The sequence below is a fragment of the Sminthopsis crassicaudata genome, chromosome 5, assembly GCF_048593235.1.
Source record: "Sminthopsis crassicaudata isolate SCR6 chromosome 5, ASM4859323v1, whole genome shotgun sequence".
Classification (NCBI taxonomy): domain Eukaryota; kingdom Metazoa; phylum Chordata; class Mammalia; order Dasyuromorphia; family Dasyuridae; genus Sminthopsis; species Sminthopsis crassicaudata.
This window is the reverse complement of record NC_133621.1, coordinates 80,096,387-80,111,839: the sequence shown is the minus strand read 5'-3', so window position 1 is coordinate 80,111,839 and position 15,453 is coordinate 80,096,387. Positions and strand designations below refer to the sequence as shown.

Below are 15,453 nucleotides of genomic sequence, written 5' to 3'. Positions count from 1 at the left end.
TTCTCCTATTTCTTCACCTCCTACATTCAATCAGTTTCCTATTATTGCTATAATTATAGTACATTTATTCTTTTGTCAGTCATGATGCATTTTGAAAAGATTATTAGATTCTGGGTTCACATTTCTAGACTTTTACTATCTTTCCAACAATGTACAAGTTGGTTACTTTGTTTTAAGAGTTATTTTTAGTAACCTGATTTCCATCCTCTAGAATCTCTACTATTTAATCCATCTTTCATACTTGCTCCTGGATTAATCATCCTAATGCTCATATCAGATTATGTTATGTCCTTGTTCCAAAATCATTTTTAGATATCATTGGGACAAAGAGAATAAACAGTTTAGAAACTTTTCTTGCATAATTCCAAGATATTTTTTAGGTTAGACTTTTCTGATTGACTGGGCTTTTAATCAGGAAGATTATCTTCTTGAGCTCAAATTTAGCTCCAGACATTTAGTAGCTGTGTGACCCTAGCTAAGTCACTTAACCCTATTTATCTCAGCTTCCTTATCTGAAGGAAACAGTCAACCACTCTAGCATCTTTGTCAAATGGGGTCATGAAGAATTGGACATGTCTAAAAACAACTGTATAAACCGACATCTTTTGTAAATTTTCTTGATTCACTGGGTATGAGTTAAAACCGCAGGTTATTTTATTTTGCATTTCTCTTGTGATTAGTCACTTGGGGCATTTTTCCCCCACATAATTTTTTTCTTTTAAATATGATTCATAGCTACTGACAACTTATGCATTAAATAACGGCCCATATTTTGTTATTTAGTTATTTTTCAATAATCATATATCATTATGTTAATTTCTTTTCTGTTGTGGTTGTAAAAATTTAATTAGACACTCTTTTTGTTAAAGTTATATTGGTTTTTGTTTGCACAAAACTTTTATCATTAGCTATAATAAAAATTGTGTCTTTTAATCTAATTTTTTAGATATTGAATTCTGCCCCTCACTATGATTCTAAAAGATACATCCTTCCATTTTCCTCTATATATGACATAGCCTTTATTTTTGAGTTGCTTATTTCATTTGGAGCTGGCATGTGTATATATATATATATATATATATATATATATTATTTTCAGCCAAAATAGCTTTATTAGGATTAATATTTCAGTTTATGTAAAACAATATTTTCAAGATTTATACATTTGAAACTAGGAAAATTTATTTAGATAAGGTTCCTATGTATTTTAAATGCTTAAAATTTTGGTTCCTTTCAAAAATAGTGGAAACCTATTTTAAAAACAGTCATTTTTATTATTTTGTGTTTATATATACAGGCTTCCACTAAAATAAATGACATTTCTTGTTTCCTTTAAAACTTTTAAACATAGTCTATATTGTGGCACCTGTTAACCCTGAAATAGAATTTAGAGTAAACAGAAGTAACAATGGAGAAGAAAGTGCCTATTTTTTAAAATATTATATAATATATGGTTTTAAGTGGTTTAGTTTTTGTTTGTTTGTTTGTTTTGCCAAGGCAATTGGGATTAAATGACTTGCCCAGAGTCACACAGCTAGGAAGTAGTAAGTGTCTGAGGTCAAATTTGAACTCAGGTCTTTCTGACTTCAGGATTAGTTCTCTATCCATTGTACCACCTACCTGCCCCAAGTGTCTTTCTTTTTATTAGCCTAAATGCTTCATATTCAGACAAAAACCAAACTTATTTGTATTCATTTCTATAAACAATTGTTGCTTCTCCTGAAGGCCTTTCTATGAAAAATGCTAATTTTTACAGGGTTTATGGAGAGTGGTGGGCCTGTTTAGGAATAGAAGTGCTAAATTGGTTTTAGAGAAATAAAAGGAATGTGACAGTAATTATATGTGAGTCTCATGGTTCCACTGGAAGTAGTAGAGAAATAAGGTATAAAGCAAAGAAAATTCAGCTATCCTGGGACTGCCTGCTGTGGTATTTTAAAAAAATAATATATTTGTTTGGTGCCCTAAGGTTTTACTTAGAATCATAATCTTGATGCTTTAGAAATTGTATTGATTTTTCCCTAAATCAAGAATTGCCAATAGTTCCATTTATTACAAGACATATTAGTATACTTAACTCCATAACTCAGTATATGTATGTTCTTTGTGTTTTACTGCAGCAAAAACGTGAATAGGTCATGGCACGCTTAACAAAGAGACGACAAGCAGACACAAAAGCTATCCAGCATCTTTGGGCAGCTATTGAGATCATCCGAAACCAGAAGCAAATTGCTAACATTGACCGCATTACAAAGTAAGTAGCATTTATAATAAACATTTTAAGTGGATTCTAAAAATATAGCAATCTTTGTGAACTCCATTAAAAAAGATTGATAAAATAAATCAGTATTTACAAATTTCATTTTTATAATGTAGGGTTGTTACAGAGAAAAGAATTATGATGGATCCAAAAAAACTTTTTCCCAGGTCACTCTTAAGCAATGAGTATACTTCTCAGTTTACACTGAACTGCTTTACCCTTTTTACATGCATTTCTGTTTATACAGAAGACTATCACCAATAGCTAGATTTACTTTTTTTTTTTTCCTTTTTAGGGAAAATAGCAAACAGAAATTAGAGAAGTGCTACACATTAGAAAATATCAGAAAATGTCAGTTTGATGAAAGAGCTCTTTGCTGGGAGCAAGATGAGGGAGGTCTCAGCTGAATCTAAGAGAAGTCCCAAACTCACTCAAGGGGAAAACCTTAAGTCTTTAGTCTACAAGCAATTATTAAACACAAATTATGTTCCAGGCATTGTCCTAAGTTTTTGGGATCCCAAGAAGGGAAAAATCATTCTTCCTCTCACGGAGCTTACGATCTAGTGAGGAGAAATATTGAAAGTGTGGATTCATATATCTTTCCAAGCAGTGTATCTTCTTCCAAAAAGCTCTTCCATCAACTTCACCTGTCATGCTGGCATATTGTGTCCCCCTCAGCGATCTCTTCCACCAAATATATCTCATGAATGTACACTAGCAGGCATAATGTTCAAGGAATAGAATCTCAGTTTATACTTTAGTATCATCAAATTGTAGAATTTAGGGATGAGAAAGAAACTAGCAATAAGCATCTGACATAAAGTTGGCTTTGAAATAAATGTTTTTGGTAGCTCAGTTTCTAAATTTAATATGTAGATAGGTAATATGACACTAAGAACTATATAGCTTTTTAATATGAAGTAGCTCAAAGTAGTGAAAGCAAACATCAGCATCCTATAAACACACTGAAGCATAAAACCAAAAAAAAAAATAAAACCTATCTGTGGTCTGGCTAGAGATCGTTAGATAATTAGTTAGTTAATTAATCTATGTTAGATTGCCAAACTAATATGCCATACTTGGTTGTGTATTTTTTTTTTTTCAGAAAGAGAATGGATAGTAAAGGCATTGGAAAGTAAAGTGAGTAAATAATAATAAAAATACCAATAGGTCTATAATCAGTGGAAAAACCAAGGGATAGTCTTCAAGTCAGATCAACCCAACTAACATTAAGAACCTGTTGTGATCAGAGAGCATATGCTAGATTCTGGATGAATTACTAAGTTAGATAAGACATAGTTCCTGCCTTCATAGCAGAAAGATATCATACATGTTCAAATGATCTTAATACAAAAATATAAATGAAGTGCTCCATAAGATCTAAGAGGGGAAAATCATTACTGGATGATAGTATTCAGCAAGTTTTCCTAATAGATTTCATCTGAGATATATATAAAAAATTTGCTAATAATCTTAAAGTGTTATATAAATCTTAATTTAATATTATATGAGTTGGACTCTAAAGGAATTCAAAGGAGATTGTGGTAGGTGAGTGGGGATTATTTCAGGTTTAAAGATCTATGAACAACAATATAAGTAAGAATGTGTGGGATATGTATAGGGAATGGGAAGGAACTCAGTAGAAATTGCCTAAAGCAGGGCTTCTTAAACTTTCTCCATTCATAACCCCTTTTCACCCAGAAAATTTTTATGCAGTGTATTTTGAATCTGAGCCAAGTTTTTCTGGCAGCATTCGTATATGCACAGTGCTAAGTGTGCATGTTGTGGTTCAGAACCAAGGCTGCAGTGAAGTAATGTGATGCAACATGGGCAAGCACTGCCAGAAACATCTCGAATTCATTATACATTTGATTTTGAATTAATTTTTGATCATTGTTTTCAGAAACCTTTTATTGTTGCCAGATTTTTCGTGATCCCCACATTTAGTTACATAACTCCATATGGGGTTGAGAAGAACAGATTAAGAAACTTTGGCCAAAGTAGAAAACATATAGAATAAGATTGAAACAGAGTAGTGCCAGTTTGCAGAATACCTTGAATGTTTTATTATCTTTAAAATGACAGGATGGACCAAGTGACTCTGAGATTTTTAGGTTTATGATCTTACAAACTTAGGATCAATGATTTACAAATTTATTGCCAGACTTCATGGAAACAGACTTCCAATTTGTTCTATTTAGATTTCTCAAGAAACAAAAGTTATTTTCTAAATTCTTTAATTATCCTCATTTCAAAAAAAAAATAAATTTTATATCAAAACTGGGAAAGAATATGGACTGTTATATTACACAATGTTAGTTAAAATCTATTTCCTATATTTATTGAAACTAAGTATGTCTTGGCTAATATGGAAATGTATTTTGCAGGACTTCACATATATAATCAATATCATTACATGCTTTCACAATGGGTGAGGGATGGAAAGACTTTGGAACTCAAAAATTTTTTAAATGAATGATAAAAATGTTAAATGTAATTGGGAAATGTTTCATGAAATAAAATTATATTTTAAAAAAGAAATTAAATGTCTTTAAAATGTTTCATCCTTTTTGTACCGTTGAAGAGAATATTTCACTGGATTGTATTATGTAATAAACATTTATCTTGATAAAGCAAAATAAATTATAAATTAAATAATGTTAAAATTTTTAGCAGTTTGATTTTAAATACAGTTAATGGTAGCCTTCTGATGTCAAAACACTCTTTATTAAGTGTTTTAATAATATAAAATCCAAAAGAAAGGCCTGACTTAGATATTCTTGTTAATTTTGTTTTTCATTAGAAATTACTTATCCAATTATTGAATTAGAATAGTGCAAAATCACAGAATCAAGCTAAGTGACAACCATACACTTTATTATAAGTCATTATCTCTGACTTGTCTATTGAAAACTTCCATATTTTTAAGTCTGAGACATAGAAACAATTTCTATTCATTGTCTTCTTTCTGTCTACAAGTAAACAAATTATTATTATAACCAAAAAAGACCTATGAATTATCTAGTTTTGAAGTTTGGGACAGGCCAGTTTTAATAATTAATAATAATTATTATAAGAGGGTTTCAAATTTCATATTTTTGAAATTAAAATGATGTTTTTATTAGATGTGGAGTGGCTTGGGTTTTTTATTTTTATATGGAAAAATCGGTAGCAAAATTAGAATAACAATTGTGAATAACAACATTGAAAACTACTCACCAAATATGGACAATTAAAATTGGATTGAAAAGAGTTATTTGTTTCAAGTTATGAGTAGCAGGTTAGGACAAAGATTTAACTGCATTTAATCATTACGCTTATTATTATAATTTATTATACCACATTGAGCAATGAAAATTAAACTTCTGAGTTCTAGAGTTCTTATTAATGTTCCAGGTGTGCCTAAAACAAAATAGAAAGAAAAAAAAATTCTTTTCAACATTTGCAATAAAACAGATTGCCTTTGATTTTATTACTAGGAAATTCTTACTTATTAATCATATCATTTAGCTTTTGCTTCAATAAATGGAAACTTTGTTCTTAGTTTGTTTTTTGTTTTTTCATTCTCACTCTAACAAAATCCATTCAAACAAAACCTTAAATCCATTTCCAAAAAGAAAAGCTTCTTAAATAGTTCTACATTGATATTTTCCCTAAAAGTAGAAATATAGTATAATTTTTATGTAATTGTATTTCATTATTTTTTAAATCAAAAATTTTTCCCTTATTCTGAGAGGTACTGTTATGATTGAAAATTTAAAAAACTCTAAATATGTAAAATACTAAGCTTAAGTAATCATCAAGTTGAATTATTCAATAAGTAAACCAAATATAAGTAAAATCCAAAAAGCCCATATTGAATTAAAAGATATATTCTGTTATTCAAGGTCCTGTTTACAATTTAAGATATAATTTCTGTTATTTTTTTTTTTTTTTTTTTTTTCCCCCTGAGGCTGGGGTTAAGTAACTTGCCCAGGGTCACACTGTTTACAATTTAACGTTTTCAACTGTCCAGATTCTACACATCATTAAAAGTTCATTTCAGATCTTACCTTCTTCAAGAAAACTTTCTTATAAGTTTTACAACCTAACGTGATTTTCCCTCCTCTGAACTTGAAGTATTTTTTTGTTTTCATTCTTTAGATAGTTCATCCTATGCCATCTTTTATCATGATTTTATCGTAAGCTTTTTATATAAATATATCCAAATCCCCACCTGGTTAATAGGTAAAACAAACTTGAATGATTGCATATAAAATTGTGAATGCATATATTTAATTTAACACAATGGCAACACAGTTGCTCTACCTACCTATACATCCCTTAACTACTTTTCTTTTTAAAATGTATTTTAATATTTCATTGTTATTCTTTTCTTCTCTTTTTATATCACTTCACTACTAGAGGCAGTCTACTAACTCCCACTTCTTATAATTAGCCGTTCTTTGTAAACGATAAGTACTGTCATACAAGAAGAAATACTACACTGTATCTATAAATATCTGCCTCACTTTGTACCTCTTGTCTATTACTGCTTTTCCAAGAGGGGAGGAAAGCATATTTCATCATAGTCTTCTGAAGTCTTTCCACATTATTTTAAATTACATTTTAATGTAATTTTTTTTTCCTGGTTGCTCTTTGTGTTCAGCATCAATTTGTATAAATTGTCCCAGATTTCTTTTATTTCATCATTCATCATTGCTTACTGAATAATAATTTTCTATTATTTTTATAAACTACTGTTTATTCATTCATTCCCCAGTTTGTGGAATATACTTTGATTTCAGTTCTATGCTACCACATATGGTGCTAGTATGTACATATTTAAGTATATGGAGTCATTTACTTCCATCTTTGGCTACTTTGGAATATATATCTTGAAGTAGTTTTTCATGACTTTTATCACTTCTCCCCATTTAGTCCTAACTGTTCCACTAATGCAGCATGTTATTTCCCATACCTTTTCATGAATATAAATAACACCTTATAGATAGAATGCATTCCTTTATTTCTTCCTTTTAGATTTTTTATTTTCCTTCACCATGTCTAGAGATGCCCATGCCCCAACAGCATGGAGATGACCCAGTGGACTCTCAGAGTCTATGCCCTTGAAAAAAAGTTTCAATATGTTGGAAAGATTTTAAGCACATTCTTGGCACATAACAGACTTGTGGCCACTTTGAAAGAACCATCCTAGCTAGATGTATAAGTAAACTGGACACCTGGTGACAAAACAAAGAAAAATACTCTCAGTCCATTCCTGCATTGACAGTTGTAATATGTGTAAGAATACAGGGAATGCTTAAAATCACAGTTTTTAGACTGCCTATGTTTATTACTTGGTACTCTGAATATGATACTCTTGTCGAAAAATGGTTAAGTAGATATGCTACCAGAGGAAATAAACTACTTCTGTCTTGACATTGTCCTTGTGACTAAAGTTTGAAAGACAGGATTGTTGTAGTAACAGGGAAGAGTGGCTCATAGATTTTCTCCTTGCAAGTCAAAGAACTTGGTGCAATTGCTTTTATTTTGTGTCCAAAGGCAACAAAAAAATTTTCTTGGGGTATTAATAATAAATATTAGCAAAAAAAGCATAAAAATAAAAGCTTATGTTTCAGCTATTGTAAAGAATGAGTAAGCAGAGAGAGAAGTTCTATAAAAAACTTAAAATCCTCAAACTAAGTCATCTTATATTTTGATATGTGGTAACTCCATTGTGATGGTATAGGAATAGATAAAGACTTCCAGATTCAAAACTAGTAAATCTAGTAATACTTACAAAGATACACAGAGAAAGGCTATATGTGTGTGTACATTTGGGTATGTGTGTATGTAGAGAAGACACATAATTGCTTTTTTTTTTTTTTTTTTTTTTTTTTTTTTTTGGTAGAATGATCAAAATAATGTACAGCAAAAAACCATTCCAAGACTTTATGACTCAAATATGGTAACCAGCTGTGACTTCAGAGGAGTAGAAGTGCAGCCTATCTTCCACATTTGACAAGAGGGAGGAGGAGGGATTCTAAATGTGAAGTAGTTTTTAGAACTTTGTTGGTTGTGCTTTACTGTAATGTTAATTACCAGAGAGGATTCCATAAGGGAGAGATGAAATATCATTGAAAATTGACAATAAAACAAAACAAAAAGGATCAAAAAAGTATTTTTTTAAAAATCTTGGTAGAATTTTATAAAGAGCAATGGTGAAACTTTGAGCAGTTGTACCTCATAAAACAATGAATAGCCTTAGAGAAAAAAGTCATTTTAATGAAAGCTAGGTAATAGACCCAGCTAAGCAAAGTCCTTATGATGGACTGTATAGTCCTTAAAAACAGAGTTTGTTTTCATCTTTTGTGTCTGTGTTCCTAACACTTAATATAGTGCCTGTCACATAATAGGTACTTGATAAATGTTGACTAATCAATTATTGATTGAAACAATTGATCAAACTAGATGAGGAGAACAAACAGAGCAAAACAAACTGTAACTGATATTGCACACTTCAAATGCTACTTCTTCCATGAGGCTTTTACTAATTTTCTCACCTACTGGTAGCTCCCCCCCAAAAAAAGTCCCCACTCTCTCAGTGTTTGTTAAGTGAAATCAGAGGTCTGGTTCCTTTCCCCAATGCCCAACATATATATGTCAGTGGCTGGCATAAATCAGGTACTATATAAAAACTTTCTGATTAATTTACCAACTTTTTATAATAAAGTCTTTTCACTATCATTAACTAATATCATGATGACATTGTTTGCTTATACAAAAGTAGAAACGCCCTAAGAAAACAAAAATTTGGAAATATTAGGACTAGACCAAGCATTATACATAGGAGGTTTATTCTAAAGTTTAGATAGTTTTGAGGGTATTGAGTAATGGGGTCCTTATATCTGAAGGAAGTGATATATACCAAAGCTGTATCCAAAATTAAGTTTTTGCAAGTTCTTACTATGCTTATTGTTTGTGTTCTGTTTTGAAAATGAAAAAAAAAAAGGTTTTTGATTCAGTAAATACAAAAAGAATTGCCTTCCCTCTCCTTCAGAAATGTTAGAATTATGTCTGATTTCTTTGAAAGAAAGAAGAGATAACCTTGGTTGATGACAGTGATTATTAATATCAAGTGAGACATAAAAATTTCTAAACCAAAAGACAATCAAGAGAACATCAGTAACTATTAACCCATATACATACTTTCCTATTTACATAAAATTTGTATGAGACTGACATTTGTATGCATTGTGGGCATTTATGATGAAGGCATTAGTAAGAAACAAATAGGTTTTTGTAGGCAATATTCTACGCTACACTTTATCTTTATTCTTGCACAATTGATTGAAAGGTATAAAGATGCAAGATCACACTGTATTTATTTTTTATGTTTTAAACCTATATAGTTATGAAATAGACTTATAATACTAAAGTAACTGTATTTTACTTGAAAATGGTTAATTATTTTTAAAATTAGGGCATGTTTTGGTAGGAAATAAAGCTACTGGATAAATATGCAAACATAAGTATTCTTGAATGCAATATAATAAACATATCATCTTTAAAATTATCAAACATTTTTGTAAGAAATAAAAGTACTAAATTGCTCGAGTCCAAAATTTTCTATCCATATTTGCAATCCTAATTTATGACATTTAGTACCTTCGACAAACTAGCTTCTTCCTATCTTTCTAGTCTTTTTTCATATCATTCTTTTTTAAGCATTCTTTCTGATCTGCAAAATCACAGTATCATAATTGGTAGGCACTTCAGAGACCATCCACTTCAATCTATACCTGAATAAGAATTCCTCTACAATATTTTCATTGTATTTATCTAGCCAATTATGTCTCCCAAAGCAATCCATTTCACTTTGGTGATGACTTTAATTGTTGGGGAAAGGGGAGCTATTTTTTGTTTTTAAATCAAATCCAAGGCAGTCTCCTTGAAATTTTTATCTTCTGTGAAGAAACAGAACAAAACTCATCTTTCTTCCATATAGCAACCTTTTGTATTTTTGTATATAACTGTTATTATGTCTGACGTAGGTCTTCTTTCTTCCAGACTTGACATCTTCAGTGTCTTCTACAAATTGTCATATGCCATGATCCCAAGTGCTTTCAGTATCTAGTGGTTTTCTTCTCCAGATACTTTCCAGCACAGTAATTTACTTATTAAAATGTACCTAGAAGTAAAGCTAGTAATACTATTGAATGTTGTTGGACCAAGGCAGAGCATGGGTAAAAGACGACTCCCTTTTTGGGTGATTCTCAAAACTTTATTTTTCTTGTTTGAATACTATTTTTCTTTTCTAGGAAGAAATGCTACAAAAGACAAGGAACTTATCTTTAAGCACGGCCATAACATCACAAGTTGTAAATTTTATGTATTTGCAGGAAACTCATATGTGCTTGCTAGATTGCAATTAAAAGTTCCATCGAATTTGTGGTATTTGGGGTACCTTTTGAGAACTAGTTTTAAAGACACAGCCTTTTTAAGTTTAGCTTAAGAAAATGTTAAGCTTTTTCACTGCCATTATCACGGTTGATTCATGTTGAGTTTATAATTCATTAAAAACACTAGGTTTTCTTAAAATGAACTGATATGTAACTATGCCTAAAAATAATTTTGAAAGTTCAATTTTAGGACTTTACATTTATCTATTAAATTTTATCAAATTAGATTTGGCCTAGTATCAAGAGTTTTTGAATTTTCATTCTCATCTAGTATGTTAGCAAGCCTTTTGTGTTATGTACAGAATTGATAAGCATGTCATAGAAGAAAGATGAGTTTTGTTCTGTTTCTTCATAGAAGACAGAAGTTTCGAGGAGAATGACTTGGATTTGATGTAAAAACAAAAAGCATGTTTCCCTAGTGTTCCATTAAGGACCTCCTTGCAATCATTAATCATTAATAACTGTTTTTTTTGTATCTCAGATTCAAGTTTTAGTCTTGAATTTAATTAAACATTTAACTAAACTAAATCAACAGCATTTTCTGTGGTAACATGTTAGTAATACTGTTTTGGGCTGCCTGACTTGGCTGGTCCCATGGATTTATGTTTCATATTTGGAGTGAAATGTGATATTCTTAAGTCATCAATAGCTAACAAGTGGACATTTGCTTAGCCATGGCTAGAGAAGAGTATTTCACAAGGACAGATATAGATGACATCAAGTTGACTTTCATGAGTTTCCCTTCATTTTTCACCAACCAAGCAGCACAGCACACCTGAAGCTCTTCATGATTTCTTTGTACTTACTTGGCTAGCAAGTAATATCTACAACTAGAAGCATGAGTCCTCTAAGCCAATCACATCTCTAGAAATGATCTTCATACCTTTTAGAGAAAATTAATATAATTTTCATGGGAGCAACAGTTAGGATATTGTAACTACCACATATCATGGAAAAAATTAATCTGGCATGACTGTGCTGTTTCTTTGTGATTAAATGATTTGAACTGAGCCTTCAATGAAGCTTGATATGTTCTGAAGTGTTAAGGAAGGAATGTATTTTCTTTTTTTTTTTTTCTTTCTCCCATAATTTTTTCCTTTTGCTCTGATTTCTGTCTTCCAGCATGATTCATAAAACAATGTGTATTATTAATAAATGAATTTACTACAATAAAAAAATAAAATGGAATGTCATATTCATGAAATAGAAAGTTGACTAGTTTCTATTAGTACATGGACCATGAAGGAGCATAATGTGCAATAATAATAATAAAAAAAAAAAGTAGGTTGTGGACATATAAAGGGATCTAAATGCTTTAAAAAAAAAAAAAAAAGGAAGATGAACTATTGGAACTGGAGAGTTATATGATCAGAAATACGTGTTTAAGGAATGTCAATTTATCACCTGCATAGAAGATGAATTGGAGAGGGGAGAGACTAGTATCAGGGAGACCAAGTAGGAGGTTATTTCAGTAGCCAAGTTCTAAGTGTTAAGAATTCTAAAATAGGAGAAATGAAGAGAGAGAAAAGTTGAGTTGTGTAGAAAAGATTTATGGAGAGGCATTCTCTGAGAAAGATGTTTAAATGTCAACATTTTATATATATAAGCCACTGTGTTGAACTCTGTAGCATACTTTTTAGCTTTAAAATTCTGTTTTATAATATGCTTGAGGTGAAATAGCCCCACATATATGTCTAAGGCAAAGAGTTCTGATCCAGCAGTTTTAACTCAAGAACACCATGGAATCCTCACGTACTTAGTCATCTACTATAATAAAAATGACAAACAGATGCTGGACCTTACTGGAAGTAAGAAAAACAATATGCTATATCATTATTTTTGTGCAAAACAATTATATATTTGAATCTTGACTACTACTGTTTGTAGTTCTGCTCATTATCTTTAGTGAGAGGCACAGAAAAGATTTAGAGGGAGATGGCTAAGATAATTAAGTGAAGAAATGTGAGAGTGGATTGGAGGTATGAAGCTGATTTAAAAATTATTTGCTTTGATAATGTGAAAATTATCAAGAGAGAATGAGCAAGATTTAAAATCATATGTAAAGATTATTTAATTTCAGTTTATCAGATGTAGGGGAATATACTTTAACTGCTATGTGCTTTGCTTGACATCAGCCAATTTCCTAGTAGTTTAGGTTCAATATTATAACAAAATGAGACATTTGTAGGTTGTTCAGCAGTCAAAAAAAGGGGGATTTATTTGGTTAAGATAGAAGGATACTGGAAAAAGAATAGATGGGGATTGAGGTCACCTTGAATTAATTTAATGGAGTGAATTTACTTACCCTTCAGCCAAGCTTCAGAGCATTCCTAGTACTCATGGCTGCTTTGTACATAGGTGGTAAGGAATGTCTTTTTCTCGTCTGAGCTCAAGGAATATGTCAAGAGATGTTTCAATACCATTTTTAGGAAAAACTAGCCTAACTTAGATGGCTTAGAATAATGCTTGTATCACAGAGTTTGTGAATTAAAATCCAAGAAAGTATGAGATAGGATAAACTTAGAAAAATTAGTACTACCAACAATAAAATTGAAATTGAATTGAATTGAATTGAAAATGTAAATTTGCTAGGTAATGAGGTAATTTTGGGATTTCATCCCCAATCTTTCTTGGCAAATGTCAGAAATATACTTTAATGAATAATTTTGGGGTCTGATTTAATAAGGCATTCCAATAGGTTAGAATTTTTTTTAGATGATTTACTATATTCCTGTTTATCCTGTCTATTGTTTATCTGCTACCTTTTAAAGAAATATTTAACAGTAACAACAACCAACAAAATATTTTGTGTGTAATGTGTATAAAGCATGGGATTAGATTAAAATGAGGATGCAAAGATGTGTAACAAAAGGAACTTGTTTTACACAACCATTCTCAAGGAGGTTTGAAGGAGATAAAATATAAACATTTTAAAAGACTCTTCTCTCTCAACTATTGCATAATAGGTACTAAATGAATAAATCCACTTGTAGCTTAAATACTTAAAAGTTGCTATATAAAAATTATCACCTAATATACCTTATTTTTTATTGTTTTAATACATTAATTTTTATCCCCAAAGACAGAAAACTAGCTTACTCATGGTTCTTTCAGTTTTAATCAATAATATCAGAATCAAAAAAATTTAAAATATGTAGGCAATGATATAGTAAAATGTAATGTTATTTACAATTTAAAAATGTTTTTTTTTTTTTCTGTTTATCTCAGATTATTCAGTTTTTGAGAACCAGTTATTTTAACTTCTATTCCTTATAGGCTCATCTAAATTAGGAGGTTGGGAATTTCAGGTATTATTTTTGAATATTCCTTAAATCTAAGCAACACTGAGAGTAAAAATATTAAATTTTAGAAAAATGCTTTGTTGTTTTCTAGTTTGCCTTATTCTTAAAATTAAATAATACCGAGTTCCAAGTTTTTCTTTATTATAATAAATACTAGTTATTGTTTTTCAATTATTTTAGGAATAATTTAAAGAACATCATAAGTTTATAATATGATTTCTAAACCTAAAAACCAAAGGTTTTGCTTTTTAATAGCTTTCAATTTTCATTTTTTTAGCTGTTGTCAATATTTCTGCAATAGGATTTGAGTGACATATTTTCTGCTAGGATAGACCTAACTTAGTACTTCATTCTACTAAGTCATCTGACTCCAAAATCCCATATTCTTTCCCAGTGTACTATATTGAATGCAAAATTATAAAATTCACCAAAGCAAAATAGACAGAATATAAATTTTTCACCAAGTCCATTGTTATGTTTTATTATTTTGTTTCTATTAGGAAGGTCTTTGTATCATTTGTTTTAATCCAAATATTTGAGTATTATATCTCTGATAGGTCCAACAACATGTTGTCATATGTTTGAGATAAAAAGCATATCAGAAAAGATATAAAAGCATCCTTGCCATCAAAATGATGATATTGATACTTTATATTTATTTAGTACTTTACAATCTTCAAAATACTTTCAAATTCATTATCTTGTTTGAACTCTGAAAGTCCATGAGGCTAATGGAACAGTACCCATCCTTATGCCCACCCCATCCCTACTCCCACCTTTTTTAAGTAGTAAAATATAGGTCAAAGAGATTAAATTATTTAACCAAGATGGCTATAGTTAAGAAGTCAAACTAGTACAAGAACCTTGATCCAGTATTCTTACATGTCATACAGCAAGTTTGTTTTGTTTTCCTTTGGGGTTTTTTGGTGCTTATATAAATTGTAGTTTATAATGGAAAAGGTATTTTTTAGTTCTTTTTCTCTGATACTGTTCTGTTGTTTATTTTCAATATTTCCTGCATATAATTTATTTGTTCATTCTTGTTTTCATGTTGTCTTCTTTGATAAACTGCACTCAATTAGAACAGGGATTATCTTCCAACTCCTTTATATTTTCTGTATTTTAAGACAGAGTGCTGGCACATAGTTGTTCACTTGTGTCCAACTTTTTGTGACCTTGTAGACATTTCCATAGGGTTTTTTTTTGGTTTTTGCCAAACATACCAGAGTCATTGGTCCAGTGGCAAAGAAAGGTAAATTGATCTCACGAAGTTGATCTTTGCTGACAAAGCTAGATGTCCCTCCCCATGTAGCAGGCACATATACAAAGTATTTGTATCTATACAGTGTGGAGAGGTAGGGGCAAGAAGGAAGATGTATTTGCCATATTTAGATGCATAATTTCTGCTTTCTGGTTTTCATGATAAAGACAGACCACATTCAGTTGAACT

General features: G+C 30.5%; 1 protein-coding gene across 10 annotated transcripts in view; it reads left to right on the top strand.

Annotated features, from left to right (window-relative positions):
• ZMYND11 (zinc finger MYND-type containing 11) overlaps window positions 1-15,453 on the top strand; it is a 148,634-nt gene that overhangs the window by 65,420 nt on the left and 67,761 nt on the right. For 9 of the 10 annotated variants that reach the window (XR_012482238.1, XM_074267286.1, XM_074267285.1 and 6 more), the window contains one exon: window positions 2,118-2,251. Coding sequence is in view for 7 of the 10 variants with exons in the window: in XM_074267286.1 (XP_074123387.1) it covers window positions 2,136-2,251 (116 nt within the window). In the remaining 3 variants the exon portion in view is untranslated. Of the gene's footprint in view, window positions 1-2,114; window positions 2,252-3,362; window positions 3,398-15,453 lie in introns of those variants that run through there. The other variant, XM_074267291.1, reaches the window with a different exon arrangement.